Below are 21321 nucleotides of genomic sequence, written 5' to 3'. Positions count from 1 at the left end.
CACCGCCGCCAAGCTTGGGAAGCCTGCTCCCGCTCCGGGTTCTTCGCCAGAAGCCCACTGTTCAGATCTGAAGATGTGAGCAATTCGTCTTTCCAGAGAGGTACCATCCAGCAGTTCCTGGGGCCCCAGAGAAAGGCCAGGCCCGGTGTCCTCTTCTCTGCCCACAGGGAGGGTCTCCCAGGAAACAAGTTCCCTGATCCTCCCGGGGCCTGGTCTATATGAGGACCGCCAGGTGGCTTCAGACTTGGCCTCAGGGAAACGTGTCTGGTGGCTGAAAGGAACACAAAGCTACATTTTCACGAAGCTGAAAGGAACGTGTACACTGGTTAAGAACAGCGACTGCTGCTGAGAGAGGTGTCATCAAGAAATGGGGCCCCTGCCTGGAGCCCCACCTTCCAGCTGCGGGGCCCCAGGGAGCCTGGGTTTCAACAGCTGTAGAAGGAGGTGGCGGGAGTGGAGGGATGGCCCTTCCAACTAGACAGTTGGGCCTTGGTGAGCCGGGTGCACCAGAGCACGTCCACTGGGCTCCACATTCATGACTTCCGCTTTTTGATTTGAAAAATGAAAGGCAATTTAAAACAATTGCCATCTATAGAAAGAAGGTGAACGATAAGAGTTCCCCTTGACATAAACTGTTTAATAAATCAAGTGGCCCTGATTTAGTTTATACACAGACACAGGACCATAGCACTACCTCAAAGGTGTACAGAAGTGAACAAATACAAACATCTGCATCTAGAGAGGAGGGCAGGTGCTGCCCTGAGCCAGCCGCTCTCGGTCTCCCCAACGCCCCACACTCCCGGCCCCTCCAAGATGCACATGCGGGAGGGACTGCAGGTGAGGGCTGCCCAATGCATCTCGATGGGGCTGGTCCAAGCGCCTCAACCGCAATCCTTCTGCAGATCAGAATGCTTGGGGGGCTTGAAAAAAACAGACAATGGGTTTCTACCGAGACCTGATGATCGGAATCTAGGTGGGGGGTTGGGTAGGACTCAGCATCTTACGAAGCCTCTGTAACGAATAAAATCATCCGGTTTCCTTTTATGAGGGACCAAGTATTAAAGGCACAACATACCTTCAAGCGAGCTCTTGCTAACAGTCAAAAGCTAAAAAAAGCCAAATGGATTCAGGCTCTACTCGGCTCCCAGGAAGGCAGCTGGATCCCTGTGGAGGTCACTAAATGTCTTGTAAGTAATAGGTACTCAACAAATATTTGCAGATGGACGAATGGATGCTTTTTACAAAGCTTGACTGTCTAATGTCCTGGAAGTTCCCTGCTGTCCAGAGCCTGGGAGTAGCTCAGGATGCTGGCAGGGGCCACCTGGCCAGGTGGTCCGAACGTGGCTGGAGTCCTGAGTTGGGGCCACAACCGGGCTTCAGCACACCAACAGGAGGCGTTATTACATCCTGCCTACCACTTCTTCACAAGACAAACCCTCAAAGCTGGCCTCTTGCTCAGCAGGGTCAGGGACTCCAGACCTCTGGAAGGGTGGCTGGTGCAGAGGCTGCCCTGAGAGACGGGAGCCCAGGCCGGGGCTCACTGTGGGCTTTGATACACACCCGGCTACTTAATCACGAAAACAGGAGGGACTTGGATATAGGAGATCAATGATGCTTGGTCTTGGCATTCCAGGGTATGAACTGAGAGGTCAATTTTTACATGAATACATTGGCAAACCTCCCTGTATCCATACTGGCTACCATTTTGGATACATATTAAGGCTTTGGTTCAAAAAAATGCTTTTGAACGACTTCGTCTGATAAAAATGTAAACCATCTTTTGTTAGATGCCAGGATAAACTTTATTTTCCTACAAACTATAATGCAAATAAGAGAAACATGTGGCACATGAGTACTGTGTTTCTACTTTAGTAAGTCGTCACAGTAAATCAGAATTAAAGACAGAGGGCAAACTGGAGAGTCAGGTAGTGGCCATTGGTGAGCCATGTGCTTCTCCGGGCGAGGGTCGCCCCTCGCCACGGGGCACCATGCCTGCCAAGTGGGTTACAGGCAAGGTCTACACCGATGGAGGTATAAGCCCAGATGTGGAGCATCAGGAAAATTAAATAACAAGAGACAGCAAGATAGAAATCAAATGACACCCTATAACTTAATTTACCATGTTTATCAAATTTCGTCCTCATTTACATGTACTAAATATTGTAGACCTGAAAACATAAGAAAACATTCACTTAATGTGTATGTCATACATAGGTACTGAGTGCAACTAAAAGGTTGTTGTTTCCTGCTGAATTTCCCTTCGGATGTGGAACATTCCCCTTCAGTAGCTATGAAGGTAAGCACAGTTACATCTATGACATCACAGTAAACATGAAAGCATCCTTCAAACCTCCAGATGATACAGATATGACAGTAAATGAAGCACAGGTGGTCACACCTGAGGAAGGTCAGGAAGATGTGATTTGCATTGTCTACCGATCCGCATGATCTTGTTGGTAAGGCTAAGGTCCCATAAGCCAGCCTCTCTCACAGGGTCAAGGCTGAAACCCCCTCCTTCCCAGTGGCCGTTGGGAACTGCAGCCTTAACCGCAGGAAGACGCTGTGACAGTCGCTTACCCTAGCTACAAGTCCTCACTGCTGTCTACTTAAGGTTTTACCACTTAAACTGTCATCATTTTGTGGAATTACTATTTTTTTAAGTACAAAAACCTACTCAGTGAGACTATAGAACAACATCTTTGCTTCAGATGGAAATCAGCGTGCAGAGAAGTGAGGGGACTGGCCTGGCCCTGCCTGGAAGCCAGCAAGTCTTATCTATTTTGGGCCACTTAGGACCACTTTTGTTTACAGATGGCTGACCTACTAATGTGACGAGTCAGCACTGTGACTCAGGTGGGGTCCCCACCGGATGAGTGACCCTTGGCAATTTTGCTGAAAGGCATTTATTACAGAAGCTCAATATTTGCTTTTCTAAGTGAAAAAAAAAAAAACTTGATCATTTCAATTTTCCACCCCAAATAACAAGAACGATTCAAGTGCATGTGAGTGCAAGCAAAACTGGTCGCTAGAGTTCCTGTCTCCCGGTTCCAAATCTCCAAACCAAAGCTGTTACTGCGAAGAGCCATAAAACTTCTGGCTGTCCTCTAGGGTCATGGGGCTGCCAAAAATCATTAGGGATTATAGGAAGGTCTACCTATTTGCTACCTACAACCGGATTTCCCACTCCAGGTCAAGACTGGTTCCTGGAGATGAAATGGAAGCATGGTGCAGGAGTCCGGGTAGGTTCAATACGATTCTGAATCCTGACACTGACTAAATCCAAGAATTCTGCAACAGGGGTATTCTAGAGCCTGAAGGTGACACATTCTCCCAGAAGCTAGAGCTTATGTGGCACTTGGGAGCCCAGGAGCACGCGATGCCCTTCCCGCAGGAACGAGGTACCACGTGGAGCAGCGGCAGGAGTGCTGAGTCCAGAGCTACGTGGGCCAAAGCACACCAAGCAGAGAGCCCACAGCACTTAAAGTCGGGGAGGGGGTGCCTGGGAAGATGAGAATCGTGACAGCTGCTAACACAGCAGAAAAGGCTGTCACTTCCAGTCACCTTTTATGTTGCCACTAAGCCCCCAATCAGGCAACAAATCGGCCCCGTTTACAGGCCAGCCCGGAGCGCTGCTTCTGTTTGGAATGAACCTGGTTCTCTCAGGTCCCAACGGTGCTCGAGCCGCCCCTTTCTGTGGGCCTGGCCTCAAGTCCTACCTGCAGTCCTCTGTAAAACAGAAGAACAAGCTCCCTCGAGAATTAGAAGTCCCCTCCTTCCAGGAAAGCCTTCTCCACTGTCCCCACACCAAGGCTGGCCCCTGGGTCTGCCCACCTCTCCTGCCAACGTCGGGTACCAGCCCAGCCACCTGGACCTGGGTGGTCAGGGAAAACGGCAGCTCTGCGGGTGAGTGGGCTCAGCAGGAAGGTGGCCAAGGCAGGCTGGGGGTGTGCACAGGTGAGGGCAAGAGTGGAGAGGCGGAGGGTAGGGGAGGGCGGGGAAGCACCTGCACGGAGACCTTTCCAAGCCCTTAGCTGGTGGCTCCCCTGTTCTGAGCCCCGGGCTTACTCCGCAAATGGCCCGAGGGCCTAGATGACAAGCAGAGGGACTGCATCCAACACCCTGACCCCAGCAAGAGCGCCCGGCAAGCACAGACGGAAGGTGGGGCTTTCTTTCTTTCTTTCTTTCTCTTTTTTTTAAAAAGATGCAACAGGCCTTCCTTGGGGAGGCAAATGGGTACAAAGTAGGGATCACACACCCTCTGCTCGGGATCTGTCACCCTAAAGCTCTGTGTGTCAGGAAACATGTGTGAGGCCCCTGCCGGCAGGGCACCACAGGGCAAAGCCTTTGGAGGAGCCTGGAAGGGAGCTCTGCAGGGACAGGACCCTGTGTTTCTAGAATCACCTGAGCGCTCTGTGATAGAAGCTTCACCGTCATCACCTGGAGGGCCTCCAGCAGGGCCAGGGGCAGGAAACCTCTCCCCAGTTAGCGGGCATCAGGAACCAGGTGGAATACACACAGCAACGGAGGTAAAACTTCTCCCGGGCTCGAGACTCTAGGGAAAGCCAATTTCCATGATGATGAAATTTTGGACTAACCATAAATCCTAACAGAAGAAGAACGAGCAAAATCAAGGCAGGGAACGAACATTCCTCCAACAACCTGACAGGCATTTGGCCGGCCCCTCGGTGAAACATGATGGGTTTATAAACGACCGGGGGACAGAGCCAGCTGCCCCCCGCCCTCCCGGAAAGCCCGGAACCTTCTCCTTTTTCCTCTGTTAGGGCAGCCCCACCGGCGCCGCGTGACAGTGGGTGAGTCTCCGGTGGTTGGCAACTTTTTCTTTTCTTCTTTCGAAGCCCAAGGTTCCTGAGATGCCACAGATGTGGATCAGTTTGAAAGTCTGATCCACAGCATTTCGGTGGGATTCCTCTTCAACTTCAGAAGACGGTGAACGGGGAGACCGGCTGAGGGCACCAGCAGGGCAGCGATGTTCCCGAAGTCTGGGTTTGGGGGTTCGGGTGGGGAAGTGGGGGACTCTCAGCCATCTCCCCCTCCCCGAGAGGCGCTGTGCGGGAGGCTCAGCCTGGCAGCCAGGACCCTGGAAGGAAGCAGAGGGAGGCCCACGTGGGCACAGGTTGGAGGGAGGACGTGCCACGGCCCCTGGAAGAGGGCTGGACCCCCGCCCGGAGCTGCGCGTGCAGAGGTGTTTGCTGAATGAACCCACAGACCAAGGTCTTTCTTCCCAGCCTTTGCTCTGGACTTTCCTGCAGCATAAAAGGAGCTATGAATCTTTTTGAAATTCACTGGGCCTTACCGTCCAATCTGCAATAAAGAAGGAAGAGAAAAGGCACTGACGACAGTGCAGGGAACAGGGGGAGCCAATGGAACAGCACTGCCCAGAGTCAATGAAAGAGCAAGAAAAACTTCAGGGGTAGCTTGTGGATCGGTCGGTGTTATTATTTACACGCATCTACATGCTGATACTTTACACCAGGAGTCACAACTCGATTATTCCCTAAGGGGTCTGAGACAGGAGGTCAGGACTAATTGAATGCGTCCAGAAGCGCCTACAGCTGTTTAGCTCCAGAGGGAAAAAGGAATGAAGCTGAAGCCTGCGTGCCCGCCGCGCCCCCAGTCCCCAGGGCTGCTCGGAGGAACCCAGGCGCCCGCTGCTGCAACACCGGGCCGCTGTTGCTGAGGCAGGTCCCCTGGGCAGTGCTTCGAGGGAGGACCGTTTCGTCACCCTCCTAATAACCTATTTTTAAACCCTGCTGGGCTTCGCCCCAGCTTCCTCAAAAGCAGGCTTTCTAACCTTCTCCCGACATCCTTCGCTTCTGGGGCTTTGGCTTCTGCCATTTCTATCATTACTGGCCTTTGAAATTAATTTACGCAAGTGACCTTATTCACAGACAGCATCTTCTGTCATTTTCGGACCTGACCTCATTGTTTCCAGGGACAGCCTCTGGAATCAATACCTGCAAACATGCCTGGACCCAAGGAGGCCACCTTCCCCGGTGCTGTTCCGAAATTCAGCTCCTTAAGGTCCCCCAGCCCGCGCTTCTGTCTCCTCCCTCTGGTCCCAGGAAGGTCGGGCAGAGAGAAGAGTTGTGGGTCTCTCTCCTGCTGTTTTCGTCTTTGAAAACAGGCTGCTTTCGCTAAAAGCAGCAGAGCTGTACCGCCATCCGAGGCGGAGACGGTGTTGGCTACATCGCCCATCACCCTGGAGCCAGAGGCGGGCACAGCATCAGCATGTAGCCCAGGGGAGCGGGCCGCAGGGCGAACAGCCCTGACTGAATCCCAGGTACGATTCCAGTTTGAATACCTTCACTTCGAATTGTACAAGACTTCACGTTATTAACTAGGAACCACCCCACCCACTATGTAATCAGATCGATTGGGAGAGGGACCCCCTTCCCAAAAAAAAGCAAGTAAATGAAAGAGATAAAGTGATGTTCAAAGACCTGATATTAAGTGAGAGTACTTCTGGACCAGAAGGGAAACATTTAGCCCTCCACCCTCACCAGGGAGGCAGGAGGGGGCGCCTCTCGGTCCTGCACTGCAGCGTGGCGCGTGGGCAGGGTGATAGCAACTTCAATGAGCTGCGAAGCTCTTGCAGCAAAGTGGCCTTCGTGCATCTGAGGGCAGGGGCCCCACCACCGGGGGCCCCAGGAAGGTCACGCCCGAGCAGGAGCCTGTCCTGTACGCCCCCGGCATTCCTCCAGTCCCCACCTTTCCGTTGGCCCGTCCCCTGGCTCCTGTCGTGCCCACTGCACCCTGTGATTGATGGGGAGGTGGCAGCTGCGGACCGAGCAGGCCGGCCGCAAAGGGGGCGATTCCACTCCTGGCGGCTGACAGCCGCTGCCCCCGCCCGGCCTTTCTTCGTGCTGGAAGCCGGGGGTCTGTTCAAAGGACACTGGAGCCCCACTTGGCCACCTTTGTGGAGCAGCAGGACGACACGTGTGGATACGGGGTCCCAGCAAATAAAGGCTTTTGCATGAATCCCCACTGCTGGAGGGGACTGTACAGCTGCTCTGCCCGGCCGACATGGGCACCTGGGCTTTGTGGCTCGTGTCGCCCTGGGGGCTGGCCCCAGTGAGCCCGGGGTTGGGGCAATTCCGTGGCTGAGGGGCTAAGAAAGGGCAGCTGGGTTGGAGAGCCAGTGGCAGTGGCCCCGCCTGGGGGAGGCGGGCGGTGCTTCGGCTAAACCAAGAAATCTAGACCCTAACTTCCCCTCCACATCTACTCAGACAGTGACGGCGTCTGCGCTGCGGCTCCACTGTGGGTTGATAAATGACAGCTCGCTCCCTGACCTGCCCCATCATCTTCCTCATCATCTGGTCTCCCTTCCACCTATGAGCCCACGAGTGGGCACAGCCCAGGCCAACCCGAGAGGCTTTTCTGCAGCACTGCTGCAGGGTGTCTGCCGTCCATCGGGGCACACAGGAAGGGCCTGGACCCCAGACCGGGGCAGAAAGGGGAGGCCCACGGAGGTCACACCTGCCGTGGCTGGCCTGCCCTCTGGGTCCTAAACCACAGCAATCCCGGGGTTCTCCACCCTCTGAGATCCCCCAGCTTTTGTCTGCTCTTCCTTTCCCAGCTGTTCCATTCAGCAGACCCGGGACGACCTGCCCTCCCCAGCCCAGGCCTCGGAGGCCCCATTAAGGCCAGCGGTCAAAGGCCAGCCCGCACGTGCTGCGTCTTATCGGTCCATCTCAAGACCCTGCTCCTCCGGGCTCGGCGACAAAAAAGGGGGCGGCCCCGGGTCCACTGGCTCCCCGAGGCCCCGCACACAAAAGGGCGGGTGACAAAGACATTTTCTGGGATGGCAGGTGTTGGTGTTGGATTCCACCCGGAGTCCAGGGGCCGAAGAAAGGCCAGGCTGGGTTTCCCGGGTGGGCGGGCAGCGCAGACACGCAGGGCAGAGCCCCTGTGGAGGAGCAGGAGGCAGGAACCTGTGGGGCATCTCAGCGTTGAGTCAGACACGGAGGGAGATGGGTTAGTGAATGAGCAGGGTGGTTGGCAAATCCGCTGAAGTGTCAGTCTTACCTTGTACAAATACTGCGCCGAGGCCTTTACGTATCTGAAGGGAAAGAACATAAAATGAAGTGAATGCGAGCCTGGCACAGGCACAGCCCAACTTGCTATGAGCACAGTGCTAAAAATACGTTCATTCCTGGGTGGCCTGAGCGTTCTTGCAGTTTCAGAGATCATCACGAATTGGAAACTCCCCTACAAGTCCCTCGGCAGGACAGAATTCTAGCTGGTGTCACCCAGATAGGTGTGAAACGAAGGTAACGTTAGCTCTCCCAGGATGTGTGACAGATGCCCTTGGGAGCCCCACAGACACTGGGTGGCACTGACCTTGGTATCCTGTCCCTGCTGCCTGATGTTTCCTAAATATTTGGTCTAAGATACAGTCAAAGAGAAGAGTTTTCAAGACCAGCAGTTGGAATTCTACGGATGCCTTGAAAAGATAACTGACACCCTCTAAGTATACAAGTTTATATGTCTCCAAGTTTCATTTTACAGGTTTTGAGTGGTACGCAGTGTGTTAGTTCAGTACGGGTGGCACCTGAGATGTGACAGTCCCCAGGGGGGAAGCACGCAGTGTGCTGTGCAGGGTGTGGCCGCGAAAGGGACCCTGCAGAGGCGACATCGGAACCTCGCGCACAGAGGAGCAGGACCCCAGCAGTCCTGCCAGACCCCAGAGAGGCTCTGAGCTCTTTCGTGCTTTGTGATAGTTTTTCTTAACCACCCCACTCCCCCCTCACCACGGCCATCCTATTTCCCACATGGGTTTCCCTAGCAAACACAGCCTCTTTCCACGTCAGGGGACCTAACCACCACAATGCTCCTGAATTCAGTGTCACTAGACCACCATCATATCCGGACAAAGGACATTTATCAATGACACGGACTGCTGTCCGTCTGGCCGCCGTTGTAAACTTGGATTGTCTGCCAACCTCGCCAGCAAGGCAGGCACGGTGACCAGGGCCAGTTTCTAAGACGGATGCCGTCGGAGGAGGGACCACCGACAGATCTTAGGTGGGGCTCTCCGGAAGAAATCTGGGCTTCTCTGAAGCTGTATTGTACAATCCATCAATGAAAATTTCACTCCTCCCCACCCCCCAAAATTATGTGGGGTTGGGAACTTCAGGATAAATAACCGATCGTGATGATGCACTAGGCTTCTCTGTCTTACTTGATTTCTAGCCACTGTTAACGGCTCCTTCTTTACACGGTGATCGAGCTCTAGGGGCACAGGAAGTTCTCGGGCAGGGTTGCTTCCTGGTGCTGGACTGGTATGTTTTCCGAGGAACCTTTAGACAATGCGATGATCTAGACTGCCTGTCTTCCCCCAATGCATCATGTGCTCCTGGAAGACGGCAATCGTGGGACATCTCTGGGTGGGTCTTCCTCCAGTGGAGGGGCTGGGCTTCCCAGGGCCCCGTGCTGCTGACCCTCTCCCCACGGAGGGGCTTCTCGGTCCCCCTCCCCTGCAGCCCCTCGGCCCTGGTGATGCTGGGCGTCCAGGCACCCGATTGGTGGAAGCAAGCAGACAGATGGTGCGTCTGACAATGGAGGGCTTGTTTGTAATTGCTGATGAGGACAGCCTGCCCCTCTCCCGGTGTGTCCCCAGATGCAGCCCGGTGTGCTGTGCTGGGCCAGACAGAATGTTTCAGGAACTGCCAATCCATGGCCGAGTTAAGGAGATGCAAAAACAGAGGCGGTTGGGGGCTGCCGTAATTATTCCATGGGGCTCAAATGTCACTTGCCCTTGACACACAGACAGTGCTACCAAAGGGCGGGGGCCCTGTGCGTGGCACAGAAGAGCAGGCTGTCAGCTTCCTGATGCCTCCCTGCGGGTCAGCAAGAGGTACCCACCACCCTGGGCAGTGGTGGAGACACCAGAAGAGATCACGGTACTTGGAGCTGCGTGATGCCCAGCGGCATGGGAGACACAAACGCTAATTATTTCATCAACCGGGTGCCTGGTATGTGCCAGGTACTGTTCTAGGCTCCAGGTGACAGCGGTGAACAGAGCAGATGAAAGCCCTGCCTTTGGAAGCTTTGGCGGCGAAGTTAACGGCATGCCATTGGGGGGCAAAAATATCTTACTCATTATTTGTATAAAGCGCAGATGGAAGTACAGAGGATATACAGGTAAACGGTATTTCTGTGGTGTTTCAGGGGAGGAGACAAATTAGGAAATAAAAATGTCTTAGAAGCCTCCCTGGTGCGGCAGGAAGAATAAAAGGTGGAGAAACACTGATTGTACGGGTTAATAGGCATCTTAAATTCAGAGTTTTCTTACACGTGAGTGGTGCTGGGAATCAGGAGTCGGCCCCGCTCACATCTGAGAGCAGCTGAGCGAGACGCCCCTGGGGAGACCCTTCAGGAGTAACTTGGATGCCAACGGGCCAACTGCGGTCACTCAGCGGCTCAGACACAGAGTGGGTGTCTGGAGACTCCAGAAGTCGCTTTTAGAGAAAGATGTCCTACTTCTTGGGCCTTGTGAGACTCCTTTGACACCTGGATATCCACAAGGGTTTCAAGACACACAGGAGACCACCGTCTTGGTTGGAGATTTGCTGTGCTCTACGCAGCTCTGTCGGAGGCTTTTCGAGAACCGGTGGGCCTTTCTGTGGCCTGTTTTCTCTGGCTGTACTCACCGGAACGCAAAAGAGCAAGGATTTGCACCAGGCGTCTTATCTCCGAGGCAAGGCTGCCGTCCGGGACTGTCCCCTGGGATAATGCTGGGCAGGGTCAGAGAAGAAAAGTGCCTGCTCTCCCCGGGTCCTTGTTACTGAGCCGTCACTGTGGGAAATGACGAGCTGGTTCAGGATAATTAGCGAAGGGAATGGTTTTGAGAGCTGGCATGGTGAGGGAGAGAAACAGTGGGCTGGGGTTCCAGCTTTAGGCGAGCGCTAAATACCCTCCCAGCAGGAAGGCGGACCGAGTGGGAGATCAGAGAGCTGTCTGGGCTATTCAGACCCCTTGGAATGGCTCTGAGGACCAAGAACAGGTGCAGCAGTAGACGGGGTAAGCCTACACACTCAACTCAACACTGGCAACCCAAGGCCAGTGGGTGCTAGCCAGCCTAATTACCATTTCCAAATGGCCCAAGGATGGCTTCCAGAATTTCCAACCCAGCAGAAGGGGCTGTGTCCTGGCCCCAGACTTGGCTCTGGGCTCGGCTTCCTCTTTTTGGTCGTTGGTCTGGCCCATCAACTTGGGTTCTGAAGCAGAAAGCTAGGGCAGCTGGACCGAGAGACAGGCGGGCAGAGAAACTGCGTGCATTGTGCCCGCCCGCCTGTGCGGGGGCCTGGCCAGCGGGTGGAACGTTCTTGAAAACGCTTGTCTGGCATTTTTCTCTTCCCCTTCCATGACTATAATGTACATTCATGCATCTATGACTGAATTTAACTAAACATTGAGAATTAATGTCTTGTTGGGCCCTCGTGGAGAAAGATGTTTCCAGACCCTCCCGCTAGCTCATGGAGCGTGAACACGGAGACCTCAGTCCATCCCAGCCATGGAGAGACTGCTCATTTTACCAGATTGAATTATTCACATCTCAAAATGGAAAAACAGTACAGAAATGTTTATAGCAGCAATATTCACAATAGCTAAAAAATGGAAATAGCCCAAATGTCCACCACATGATGAATGGAACCAAACTGTGCTCTGCCCTTACAATGGAATATTATTTGGCAACAAAAACATGTAAAATACTGATACAGGCTACAACGTGGATGACCCTTGAGAACGTGCTAAGTGAAAGAAGCCAGTCAGCAAAGACCGCGTATTGTCTGATGCCATGTACACGAAACGCCCAGAATAGGCAGATCCAGACAGACAGAAAGTAGACTAGTGGTTGCTTAGGGCTGGGGGTGAGGGGAATGGGGATTGACTACTAGTGGGTTTATGTTTTTGTTTTTCAGGAGGGATAAAAAAGGTTCTAAAATTAGATTGTGGTGATGGTTGCACAACTTTGCGAATATACTAAAAACACTGAGTAGCCTACTTTAAATGGATGAGTTGTATGGTATGCAAATTATATTTCAATAACGTTTTTCAAAAATGACAAAAAAGAATAGAAGTTGGCCTGGGCACCACTACAGCCAGAGCCTTTCCAAGAGGGAAACGACAGAAGTGGCTCCAAGTTCTAGGGAGAAGTCCCCCATGGGACCCAGGGAGGCAGGGGGCCGGGGGCAGCTGTGGGGTTCAGCAGGAGCCCCAGCCAGGGTCCTCCCGAGCCACGCCACACACGGCGAACCATCCTCAAAGCAAAGCAAACGGCGCTACCCCTCAGGCGACACACTATTCTCCCTGCAAGGTTGTCTCCCAGCTTTATTCTAACTTCGTCTGTTTTATAAAAACTCAGGAGTGGCCTTGGGCGGCAAGGCGGGATTACACCGGGATTCTGTGTGCTGCTGGGCACTGGTTTTTAAATTCCCCAGTAATCAACAGCTCCAGGAAACACAGCAGTTACGTCTGTGGTGACTCGTGGGAGGACGGTGAGTTCTCCGTATTGGTCTGAGGAAGCAGTAAAGGTGCAGTGGGCTGTCTGGGTCCTACAGATAAAAGCTGTCCTTTGGTCTTCAGATGTGAAGGAAGCTGCTTTAGCCCACAGCTAAGATGTTTTCTACACGTGAAATCTTCCTGCGCTGCCCGCTTCTAATGTAGGAAATACTTTGGTTAGCTTTCAGTTGGATTTCTCAGTTATCCGTGCCGAAAAGGGGGTGCATTTGCCACCTTACACCTTGTATAGACCACAAAGCCTCCGAGATCATCCTTTCTGCCTGCGGGGAGGAACATTTTGCCTTTGCCACTAAGGCAGGGCTCCTCCCCGCACCCCGCTTTTCACTTCTGTGAGCGTGTTTCCCACAAGCAGGGGTCCTTTTGGGGTGGGTGATGAGTCTCGTTTGGGAGAAACTTAAGCCGTGACCCCGGCCTTGACACAACAAAAAACACCCAAGGCTGAGAACAGCTCCAAACTGCCAAAGGGCTCACTCTTGCTCTGCTGAGGGCAGACGGTGGGGAGCATGTGCAGGAAGCTGCAAGTCCCCAAGGGGATGTAAAGAATTACTGTCCATGGATTGTTCTAGAGACCATTTCTATCAGAAATGCCAGGGAAGCTCACCCCATGTTCCAGCCCTTCTGGGTAACTGGGAGTCATGTTAAGTCTCTCCAGATGATGGAGAGGTACCCACCGTGGTCCTTCATGCAAGCTCGTGGGTTCTGGTGTGAGTCTGGGGGTCTTAAAGGGGTGGGCACAGGTCAGAATCCCGCCCAGTTCCCCTGAAGGAGGGGTGTCACTGAGCTCCCTCCACGTGTGCTGGCTGGCTTAGGGCCGCGTTCCGTGGCACCGGGCTGAGGGGGCTTCTCTGGGGGCCTCTCTTGTGGGCCCACAGTGAAGGTCTGGGGAGAACAGCTCTTGAACCACCCACGTTCACTCCTTAGTCACACATGCACCATGTGCCTGCTGCGTGCCAGGTGATGGGCGTGCATTTTACCCGGCTGGTCTTCTGCCCACCCCTCCTGAGGAATATGCCCCGCAGAAGCCAGAGTGATCTTTTCAAACAAGAATCACAACACGTCACCCACTGCCTCACACCCCCAGGGAGCCGCCAGTCTCACCAGAGTAACAGCTGAGGTCTGTGCCTGGGTTGAGGGCCACTCTGACCATCCTCCTCCTCTTCCGTCCCCACCTCACTGGGCTCCTCCCTGCTCCTCACATGGGCCAGGAGAGCTCCTGCCTCAGGGCCTTTGCTCTCGCTGTTCCCTCTGCCCGGACTGCTTCCCCCAAATTCCAAATGGCTCCCTCTCCCTTGTCTCCCTCAAGGCTTCCCGCAAACATCACCATGTTGGGGAGGCGGACCGAGCGGGAGATCAGAGAGCTGCCACCCCATTTCAAGTGCCAGCTGCAGCATCTGCCCGGGCGCACTTCTGCAGCCACGCAAGGCAGTGTGTGCTTCATGGTCCCGCCCAGGATCGGGGCTGCGGGGTAGAACCTTGCCAGAGGGTCCTGGAAGACCCGGCGGCTTTCCTCACCCCCAGGTGACCACACGGATCAGCTGATCCCGCTCAGGAGGAGAGATGCTGGGTGGCCCGCGTGGGGGCCCAGGTAGGTGCAGTGTGTCCTGTGCAGCTGGGATTCATATTCTGGAAGCGGTCAGAGGATAGGGTTCTGCCTGTTCCTTCTCAACACTCTCTGCACTGACGCTACTAGGTTTCTCAGGTGCTGAGAAATGAACTCTGGCCACGTCAATGCTGTCTGCTTCATGCAATCTTTATTTTTTTAAATTTTTTACAAAGTTGACTGGCATGTTTCCCATTTTTAAGGGACTTCTTTAAAGCCTTTCGAGGGACTTTAAAGGCCAATGGGAAAAGAGGAACCAGTTTTTCTCTTTACTGTGCTATTTAGAGGTTTATTTCCTGGTCATCATCTTCATATTCTTCAGGAAAAGGAGGGTATAAAATATTCTTCCTTTTTTTCTTCAGCTGTCTGCAATGTTACTAAGAGAGGTCCCATTTGGCCTCTGCTTTGGTCGTTGCTAAATAGAAATTCAGGCAAAACCATCGAGGCTTCCAGGAACCCACCCTGACGGCCGAGGCTGTGTTCCCCCTGCTAGAACCTTCTGGAGGTGAGGGCCCCAGCCATGGCTCACAAGGTATGTGAACCTGTGGTGTCAGGAGCTCCAGACTCTTCCGAAACAATTTCTCAAGGTTATTTCAAATAAGCTTTAAGAGTCTTTTCCAAAAACTGTCTGTGAGAAAAATTCTTGGTACCTGCCGGCCATCTCCTGGCAACTGCTGTGTGTCCCCGGGGCCGTAATTAACAGTGAGGCAGGAGGAGGGTGCCATTCGCACTTAAAACCCTGCAACACTGAGAAACCAGGGCAAACCTAAGGCAGCATTTCACAGAAAAAGCAGCAGCTTCAAGTTCTTCCAAAGGAACACATCAAATGTCATGTCGATACTCTGGAATGAATCGTCTCGGGTCCCGCCTTTTCCCGGGAACCTGGGACCAGCCTCCGCGCCTGCCTGCCCGGGGCAGGAGGGTCCCCCCGCTGGCTCTGAAGGACTGGTTTCTTTCTGCATCTCATTCCCTTGTCCACGGGCCTTCCAGTTCTGAGTCCCCATCTCAGCCAGCGTGGGAAACTTACAGGCTGACCAGCAGGGCGCTGAGTGGGACAACTGACACACATCAGGCAAGTTTCCATTCTTTCCAGGCTCACGAAGCAGACGGCAAGGCCGGCTCAGGGAAATCTCAACAAATGACCCAAACCACTGACTAAATGTCTTTTTTTTTTTTGATGAACCTTTGTGACATGTAGTTGTGGTTTGGAGCTAACTGATCTGCGCTTATTAATAAGTAGCCAATTTTGGTGATTCATGAGTGTCTGCTTTTCCCTAACAAGAGTTCAAGCTCCAGGAGGGAAGGGGAGGGACAGAGTGCAAGGTCTCCAGAGCCCTCTGTGCTCCCCTGAAACGCCCAGCAGAGTCCTGCTCAGGGGCGGCTGCGAGAGGGTAACATTGTTTTCTATCTGGTCAAGTGGAACAGATGTTTGTCTCATCTCTTGCTTCCCTCTTCCGGAGCTGACACCAGGGAGAGTAAAGAAGTTTTAGAGGAAAAAGGGATGAATAAGCACGAGGCAAAATGGGGTGCGAAACAGGGTAGTCGAAAACTCTCTTTAAAACCCTCAGTATCACTCAGGAAAGCATCCTAACCAAGGTTCAGTTATTCCTAGTGCGTCACCCAGTCTGTGGAGTAACCAGGATGCTGGCTGCCCTGCCTGCCCCACACCCGGGTTGGGCCCTGGTGCTCTTCACTGGGCCACTTTCACTAGGAGACCAGGAAGGTCGGGGGGTGGAGAATGACAGCCGCTTCCAGGTGTTTGTTCTGGCTCCTGTATCAGGCCTCACACACATCTGTGGTCTGGAGACACCTGGACCCCTTAGAGCAACAGCCAGACTCCTTCCTGCCTGCATTTCTACTGCAGTCCTGTTGCATATGACGTAAGAAAGAAAATTATGCGTCATTCTTTAAAGAAATTACAGCCCATTATAGATAGAAGAAACACACACAAGACAAAGCCTTCCCTCCACGTGCTGAGAAAAAATCAAGACGTGAGATAAGTTAAAGGGAGCTGGACCGAGGATGGAAATATCACAGAATTGCCTTCGTGCGGGACAGTGGTTCTCAGCACTGCTTAGTTTTTAAAAGAAAGTCCCCATGCCCAGACCAAAAAAATCCAAATCTCTGGTGGAGGGACCATCTGGATGGAATGGCTTCAAGGGTGACCCAGTGCACAGCTGAGCCAGCACCACCGGGTTCGGCTATGGGATTATGGGTTAAAAAAATTCCTATGGATGCTTTATCATCTTTCCAAGAAGATACAAGTTTTTAAAGAAGTGTCATATGTACAGGGGTCAGGCTGAGCCGGCGGGTGACATGGGAGGGAGGGAGGGGCCCCTGCGGGGTGGTCGGTGGTTCTCAGGCCAGGTGGCAACGCGGCTCAGATGCAGCCCAGCGCGCTGCGGGCAGAGTGGGTGGCCCCGAGCTCTTGAACGGACAGCAACATCAGAGAACTTGTATTTGGGGGACACTTGTGGATGGCCTGAGTATAGTTCTGGGCTGTCCTGGTCTGTAGTCGTGGCTCTGACGTCTGGGACGGTCCCCACAGGTGGGATGTCTGGCCAGCATCTCATAGGTAGTGGCCCCGTTTGCACGCCCCCCCAAGAGACGGGCCAACGCAGGCGGAGGGGACTTCCAGGACAAGAGGAGGAGCCAGGAGGCACAAGTTCCACGTGGAAACAGGAGGGAAGAGGGTGGCACAGGACGGAGTGAGGAAAAACCCAGACTGGCAGGGTGGTGAGGGGACCGCCCAGGGGACGTCTGTGGAGGGCTCCTACGTGCCGGCAACTATCCTCAGCCCCTTACACATACTAACTTGTTGAGCCTTCCGAATGCCCTTCAGTTCGTATTATTGGGTACTATGTAGAAGGTACTGCTGTTAATCCATTTTACAGAATCGGACTATGGGCTGCAGAGCAACATGAACTTGACCGAGGCCACAGGCTGGACAAAGAGGACACCAGAGCCTGGCCCTCTGATAGGACACATCCCCCTTGCAGCTGGGGAGGCTGGCTCCAGGCTGGAACTGGAAGGTTCTGGCCAGTGTTGGGCATGGGGTCAGTGGGATCTGAGGAGGGAGCGAGGGCAGGCCAGCCCCCACCGTATCCAGCACCAAGGGAGGAAACTACAAACCCCGGGACACGAAGGGTGGCCCGAGGCTTGCTGACGGCTCCGCCTTCTGCCTCCACTCCAGTACTCGGGGCCTGGATCCTGCTGTGTTCCTAGCACCCCCAGAACGTTGAAGCCCCTCGCGGCCTTGGGACGGCCCCCTGGAGCCCTGGAGCTTGACCTACCCGCGCACCTGGGAGCATCTGATGTGCGTCTGTTGACTGTATGAAGTCGGCGCATACTCTGGGCTTCAGTTCCCTGATCTGTTCGATGTGGCCGGTTAGAAGGATTCTGTAGCTACAGCTGCTAGGTGACCCCACAGACCTTCACGGTCCCACGGGCGTACAGGCCAACAAACGCAGACACTGCCACCGTGACAGGAACGAGCAGAGCCCACAGCGTCACACAGCGTGCGCTGGGAGCCCCGGTTCCTGCGGTCCTGTCAGTGTCGCTCCCAAACCCCACTCCTATCTCATGAAGACTTCCTGAAGGACCACAGAGAGGGAGAAATAGCTTTCCCCAGCAGGCTCGGTTCCAAAAGACACACTGAGACAGTGTTCGCTTCTCTCCTCCCAGAGAGGCTGCATGGGTTGTTTAAACTGAAAAACTCCCTTCTCACTGGCTGGTCAGGAGCTCTGTGACCAAGGTCACCAACAACCAGTGTTAGGTGACAAACTACCCGGGGCAGCGGGGGCCGAGGGAAGCGGTCACCCTCTGAGCCTGGGATGCTGTCCTGACACGCGTGCTGACCTCACAGCGAGGAGGAGAAGAGGGTGGAGGGGCTGAGGCTGGTGCCCCGGGTCGCTCCTCATCGCTGCTGCAGCTTATCAGAATGTGAGGGGCTGGACGGGGGGGGTCTCCTGAAGCCCCTTCTAGCTTCACGTTCTACGATGCCCTTGGCTGGTTTCAGCAAATTTATGAGGAAGGCGAATACATACTAAGTGCTATCCAGCAAAAACCTTATTCAGACCACTTTTACAGGGAGGGAGGGAGGGAAAGAGGGGGACATATTGAATGAGTCTGTGAAGTGACCACCCTCATCCAACAGGGAAAACCTTTCATCTTTGGGGGGTTAGAGTCAGTTCCACCTTGTGCTGTTTCTGGCGACTGACTTGGTGGCTTACCGCCCAGCAAATGGCCGTGACGGGGGTCACTGCAGAAGGGCTAGGACACCTGCCGTCGGGGTTCTTAGCAAGTGAGAGCTGGGTGCAGCTTCCTCCTCGACGCAAAGGCTGGTGGGCACGAGGACACTTACTGGCCACCAGAATGACCCAGCGATCCCAGGCAGGGTCTTCTGATAGCTTCTGCGAACTTAAAACAGTGATTTTGTTGCAGAAAAGAATGACGAGTCTTTTTCGTCAGGTAGGTGAGCACGGTAAGCCTTTCCAAGAGTGCACCCTCCTGGGCGTGCAGATGCAGGTCTGCCGTTCTTGCACAGTAGCTGCAGCGGTGGCAGCAGACTGACACCGACTCAGGCTAATCTGGTTTAGGCTCCAAATATGACCTACGTGAAAAGTGGCAGAGTCTGATGGGGCCTGGTGAGGAATTTCCTTCCACTTGCTCTAAATCCTGGAGCCTTTACAATCCAGTCTATTGTGAAGGAGGAATTGCTTCCGACCAGATCTGGAGAAATCAGATGTGTTTATGCAGGGCTAACAAATAAACAAAGATCTGTGCTCCCTCTGCTGGCTCCCGACAGCAACATTAAAGCAGAAAGCCATCTTCAGCAAAGGCGGTCAATTCACGTTTCCGGAGAGGGACCCCTCATTTAACCTGGTTTTAGGCATTCTTTGAGAAAAACCCGTCTTTGTCAACTTCTGAGCGAGGTACTTGAAAATGCTTACAATCAGACATCAAAGTACACGTGCCAATAGTCCTCCACTCCCAAATTGCTAGCTGTGACTGTAATAGTGATTTGGGGATTCATTTATCAACAGACATAAGTGGATTCCTCCAAGACTTTAAGGTCCAGACACGATCTTTAAAGCAGTTCTGTAAAAAAAAATCTCAAGTCCAAGCTAAAGTCCCTCTTTTTTTTTTTTCTCCTTTAGTTTATAAGAGCAGCTTCCAAAAAGTAAAGATTTGTACTATTTATAGCCTTTCCGATAATGTCAAGCATTAGACTTGATTTTCCAAATCATTAGCATGCAGAAGAATGACCTCATGGTGAACAGATGCACTTGGCTATGAGCTGCAGTGATTACATCAGTCCCTCCCCTTCCAGTTAACTCTTTAAAGGCCTCTCTGCCCACCCCCTTGCCTGGAAGCATGATTGAAAACACAAACTTAGTCTCTCACCCCAGTGTATGTGTGTGTGTGTGTGTGTGCGAAATGCACATATAAATACACGCATAAAACATAGATATGTACTTATATGTGTGTGTGTGTGTTCACTGCAGCCCGTATTTTATCACTGGCCACCTTTTAGAAATTGCTGGTCAATAAGGAAGGAGTCAGAAGAGATGCAAACTACAGAGCTGGGTGGAAAGTCAGCTCAAATACCTTTTATGCTCTGGGCATTATCAACATGAGTAATGGGCAGAAGAGATACAGGGCAGGAGGTGTTTAAAATAACATTTTTCTGACTGGGAAAATAGTTGTTTTGAACCTCTTTTAATAAGCCGAGCACCCACCTGTTAGCCTAACAATAGAAGATCCTACGTCCTGGTGTCGACAGTGAGTCCAGAGGCCCCTCTGGGCTGCCCTGGGTGACAGGCGGCAGTGCTGAGGTAGGGGAGCCTGGGAAGCAGGGGAGGCATTTCCCAGGGCACAGTGTGGGCCGAACACAGTGTTCAGGCCACTGTCCCTGTGCTTGACCACAAGGCCCTGTTGCAAGGACACAAAGAAGATCTGAGCCCCGAGTTCCTCAGACTGTGCCTGTGAGCGGGGGCCTGAGGCCCTGCTCTGAAGACACCGCTGCCGAGAATGGTGTGATCGGATCCTAAGAGCGCTGTGGGAGCTTAAGCCGCTCAGGGTCAATTTTTCCAGCTGGCTTGTCGCTTGGAAGAGCAGACCTCATCTCAATTTCTTAGTTTAAGCTGCCTGGCTCATCTGGGTTTGACTGTACTTGTCCCAGGAAAATAAAACACAGTGAAAAATGTTTTCATCCGTCAAAGTGGTAACCGACAGGGAATAGGGATTCCTCAAAAGCAAAACGGGTCTGAAAATGAGAATGTGGTTCTGAAAGTGGGCCTGTAAATGGGACAGATGTGTACCCCTCAGATTCCTGGGCAAACCAAGTTCATTTCTAGCTCTTTCCTGATGGCTGTCGTGGGCAGATACGCAAAGCGTTGAAAGAGAACATTAAGCCCAGACTTATAATCGCGCTCGTGGGTTGGTGCTATATGCGTAGAAAATGTTATCACTCCATACGGAATACCCTGAACCCTGCGTGTTATGACATGTGATACTGCTGTCAATAATTTGAAAAGAGGAAGGACTGGCGTTTGTCTTGATATCTCATCTTTGGTTTCATGTGCCTTTCATACAGGTTCCCATGCCCACTCTTAACAAGCTGCCAGAACCTTTATCTGTTCAGTGACATTCCTATAGCAGCCTGTCTCCAAATGGCAGGTCTTAAAAACCCCAAATCACTCCTAGAGGCTCACTGAAGATGTTGCCTACACACGGACTCATTTGAACTGCTTTAAATAATTATGAACTTCTGGGAAAGAGCAAATCAATTTATATAGAGACTAAAATAGACGTAGAAAATAAAGTTCCTCAATATTTGTTTCAGTAACATCTTAATCAAGAGCCTTAAGAACATAACAGTTAAGAAATGGAAACATCTAGTTATGACTTAATTTCTTTTAATTTTAAAAAACAAAAAGCCCTTTCGAGATTAAAAAACAACCACAACGCTGCACTAAAAACTTCAGTCCCAGTACTTCATGAGGATGGGAAAAAGCTGAATGAGATCTTTAAAGAACTAGCTTTGCTGTAGATCCTTCACGTTCTCTCACCTATAAATTAGAAGTGATTTTAAACCTCTAGCCAGACTGGGTATGAAATCTTCACTTCCCTTGAAACCGATTTTTGTTTTTTTTTGGTTTTAGATAGAATGT

The 21321-nt window shown here is 52.6% G+C and overlaps 1 protein-coding gene across 2 annotated transcripts in view; it reads right to left on the bottom strand.

The window, feature by feature from the left end:
- Window positions 1–1862: 1862 nt before the first annotated feature.
- Window positions 1863–21321, bottom strand: part of RALGAPA2 (Ral GTPase activating protein catalytic subunit alpha 2) — a 282520-nt gene continuing 263061 nt past the window's right edge. Inside the window, exons 40-42 of one of the 2 annotated variants that reach the window (XM_036825221.1) lie at window positions 8047–8080; window positions 5315–5322; window positions 1863–5098 (exon numbers count right to left, since the gene is read on the bottom strand). In XM_036825221.1, coding sequence (XP_036681116.1) covers window positions 8073–8080 — 8 coding nt within the window. In that variant the 3' untranslated portion in view covers window positions 1863–5098; window positions 5315–5322; window positions 8047–8072. The remainder of the gene's footprint in view (window positions 5099–5314; window positions 5323–8046; window positions 8081–21321) is intronic. The other variant, XM_036825222.1, reaches the window with a different exon arrangement.

This window comes from Balaenoptera musculus, chromosome 15 (genome assembly GCF_009873245.2).
Source record: "Balaenoptera musculus isolate JJ_BM4_2016_0621 chromosome 15, mBalMus1.pri.v3, whole genome shotgun sequence".
In the NCBI taxonomy this organism is placed as follows: Eukaryota; Metazoa; Chordata; class Mammalia; order Artiodactyla; family Balaenopteridae; genus Balaenoptera; species Balaenoptera musculus.
The sequence above is the reverse complement of the archived record's forward strand: the minus strand, read 5'-3'. Positions and strand labels throughout refer to the sequence as shown.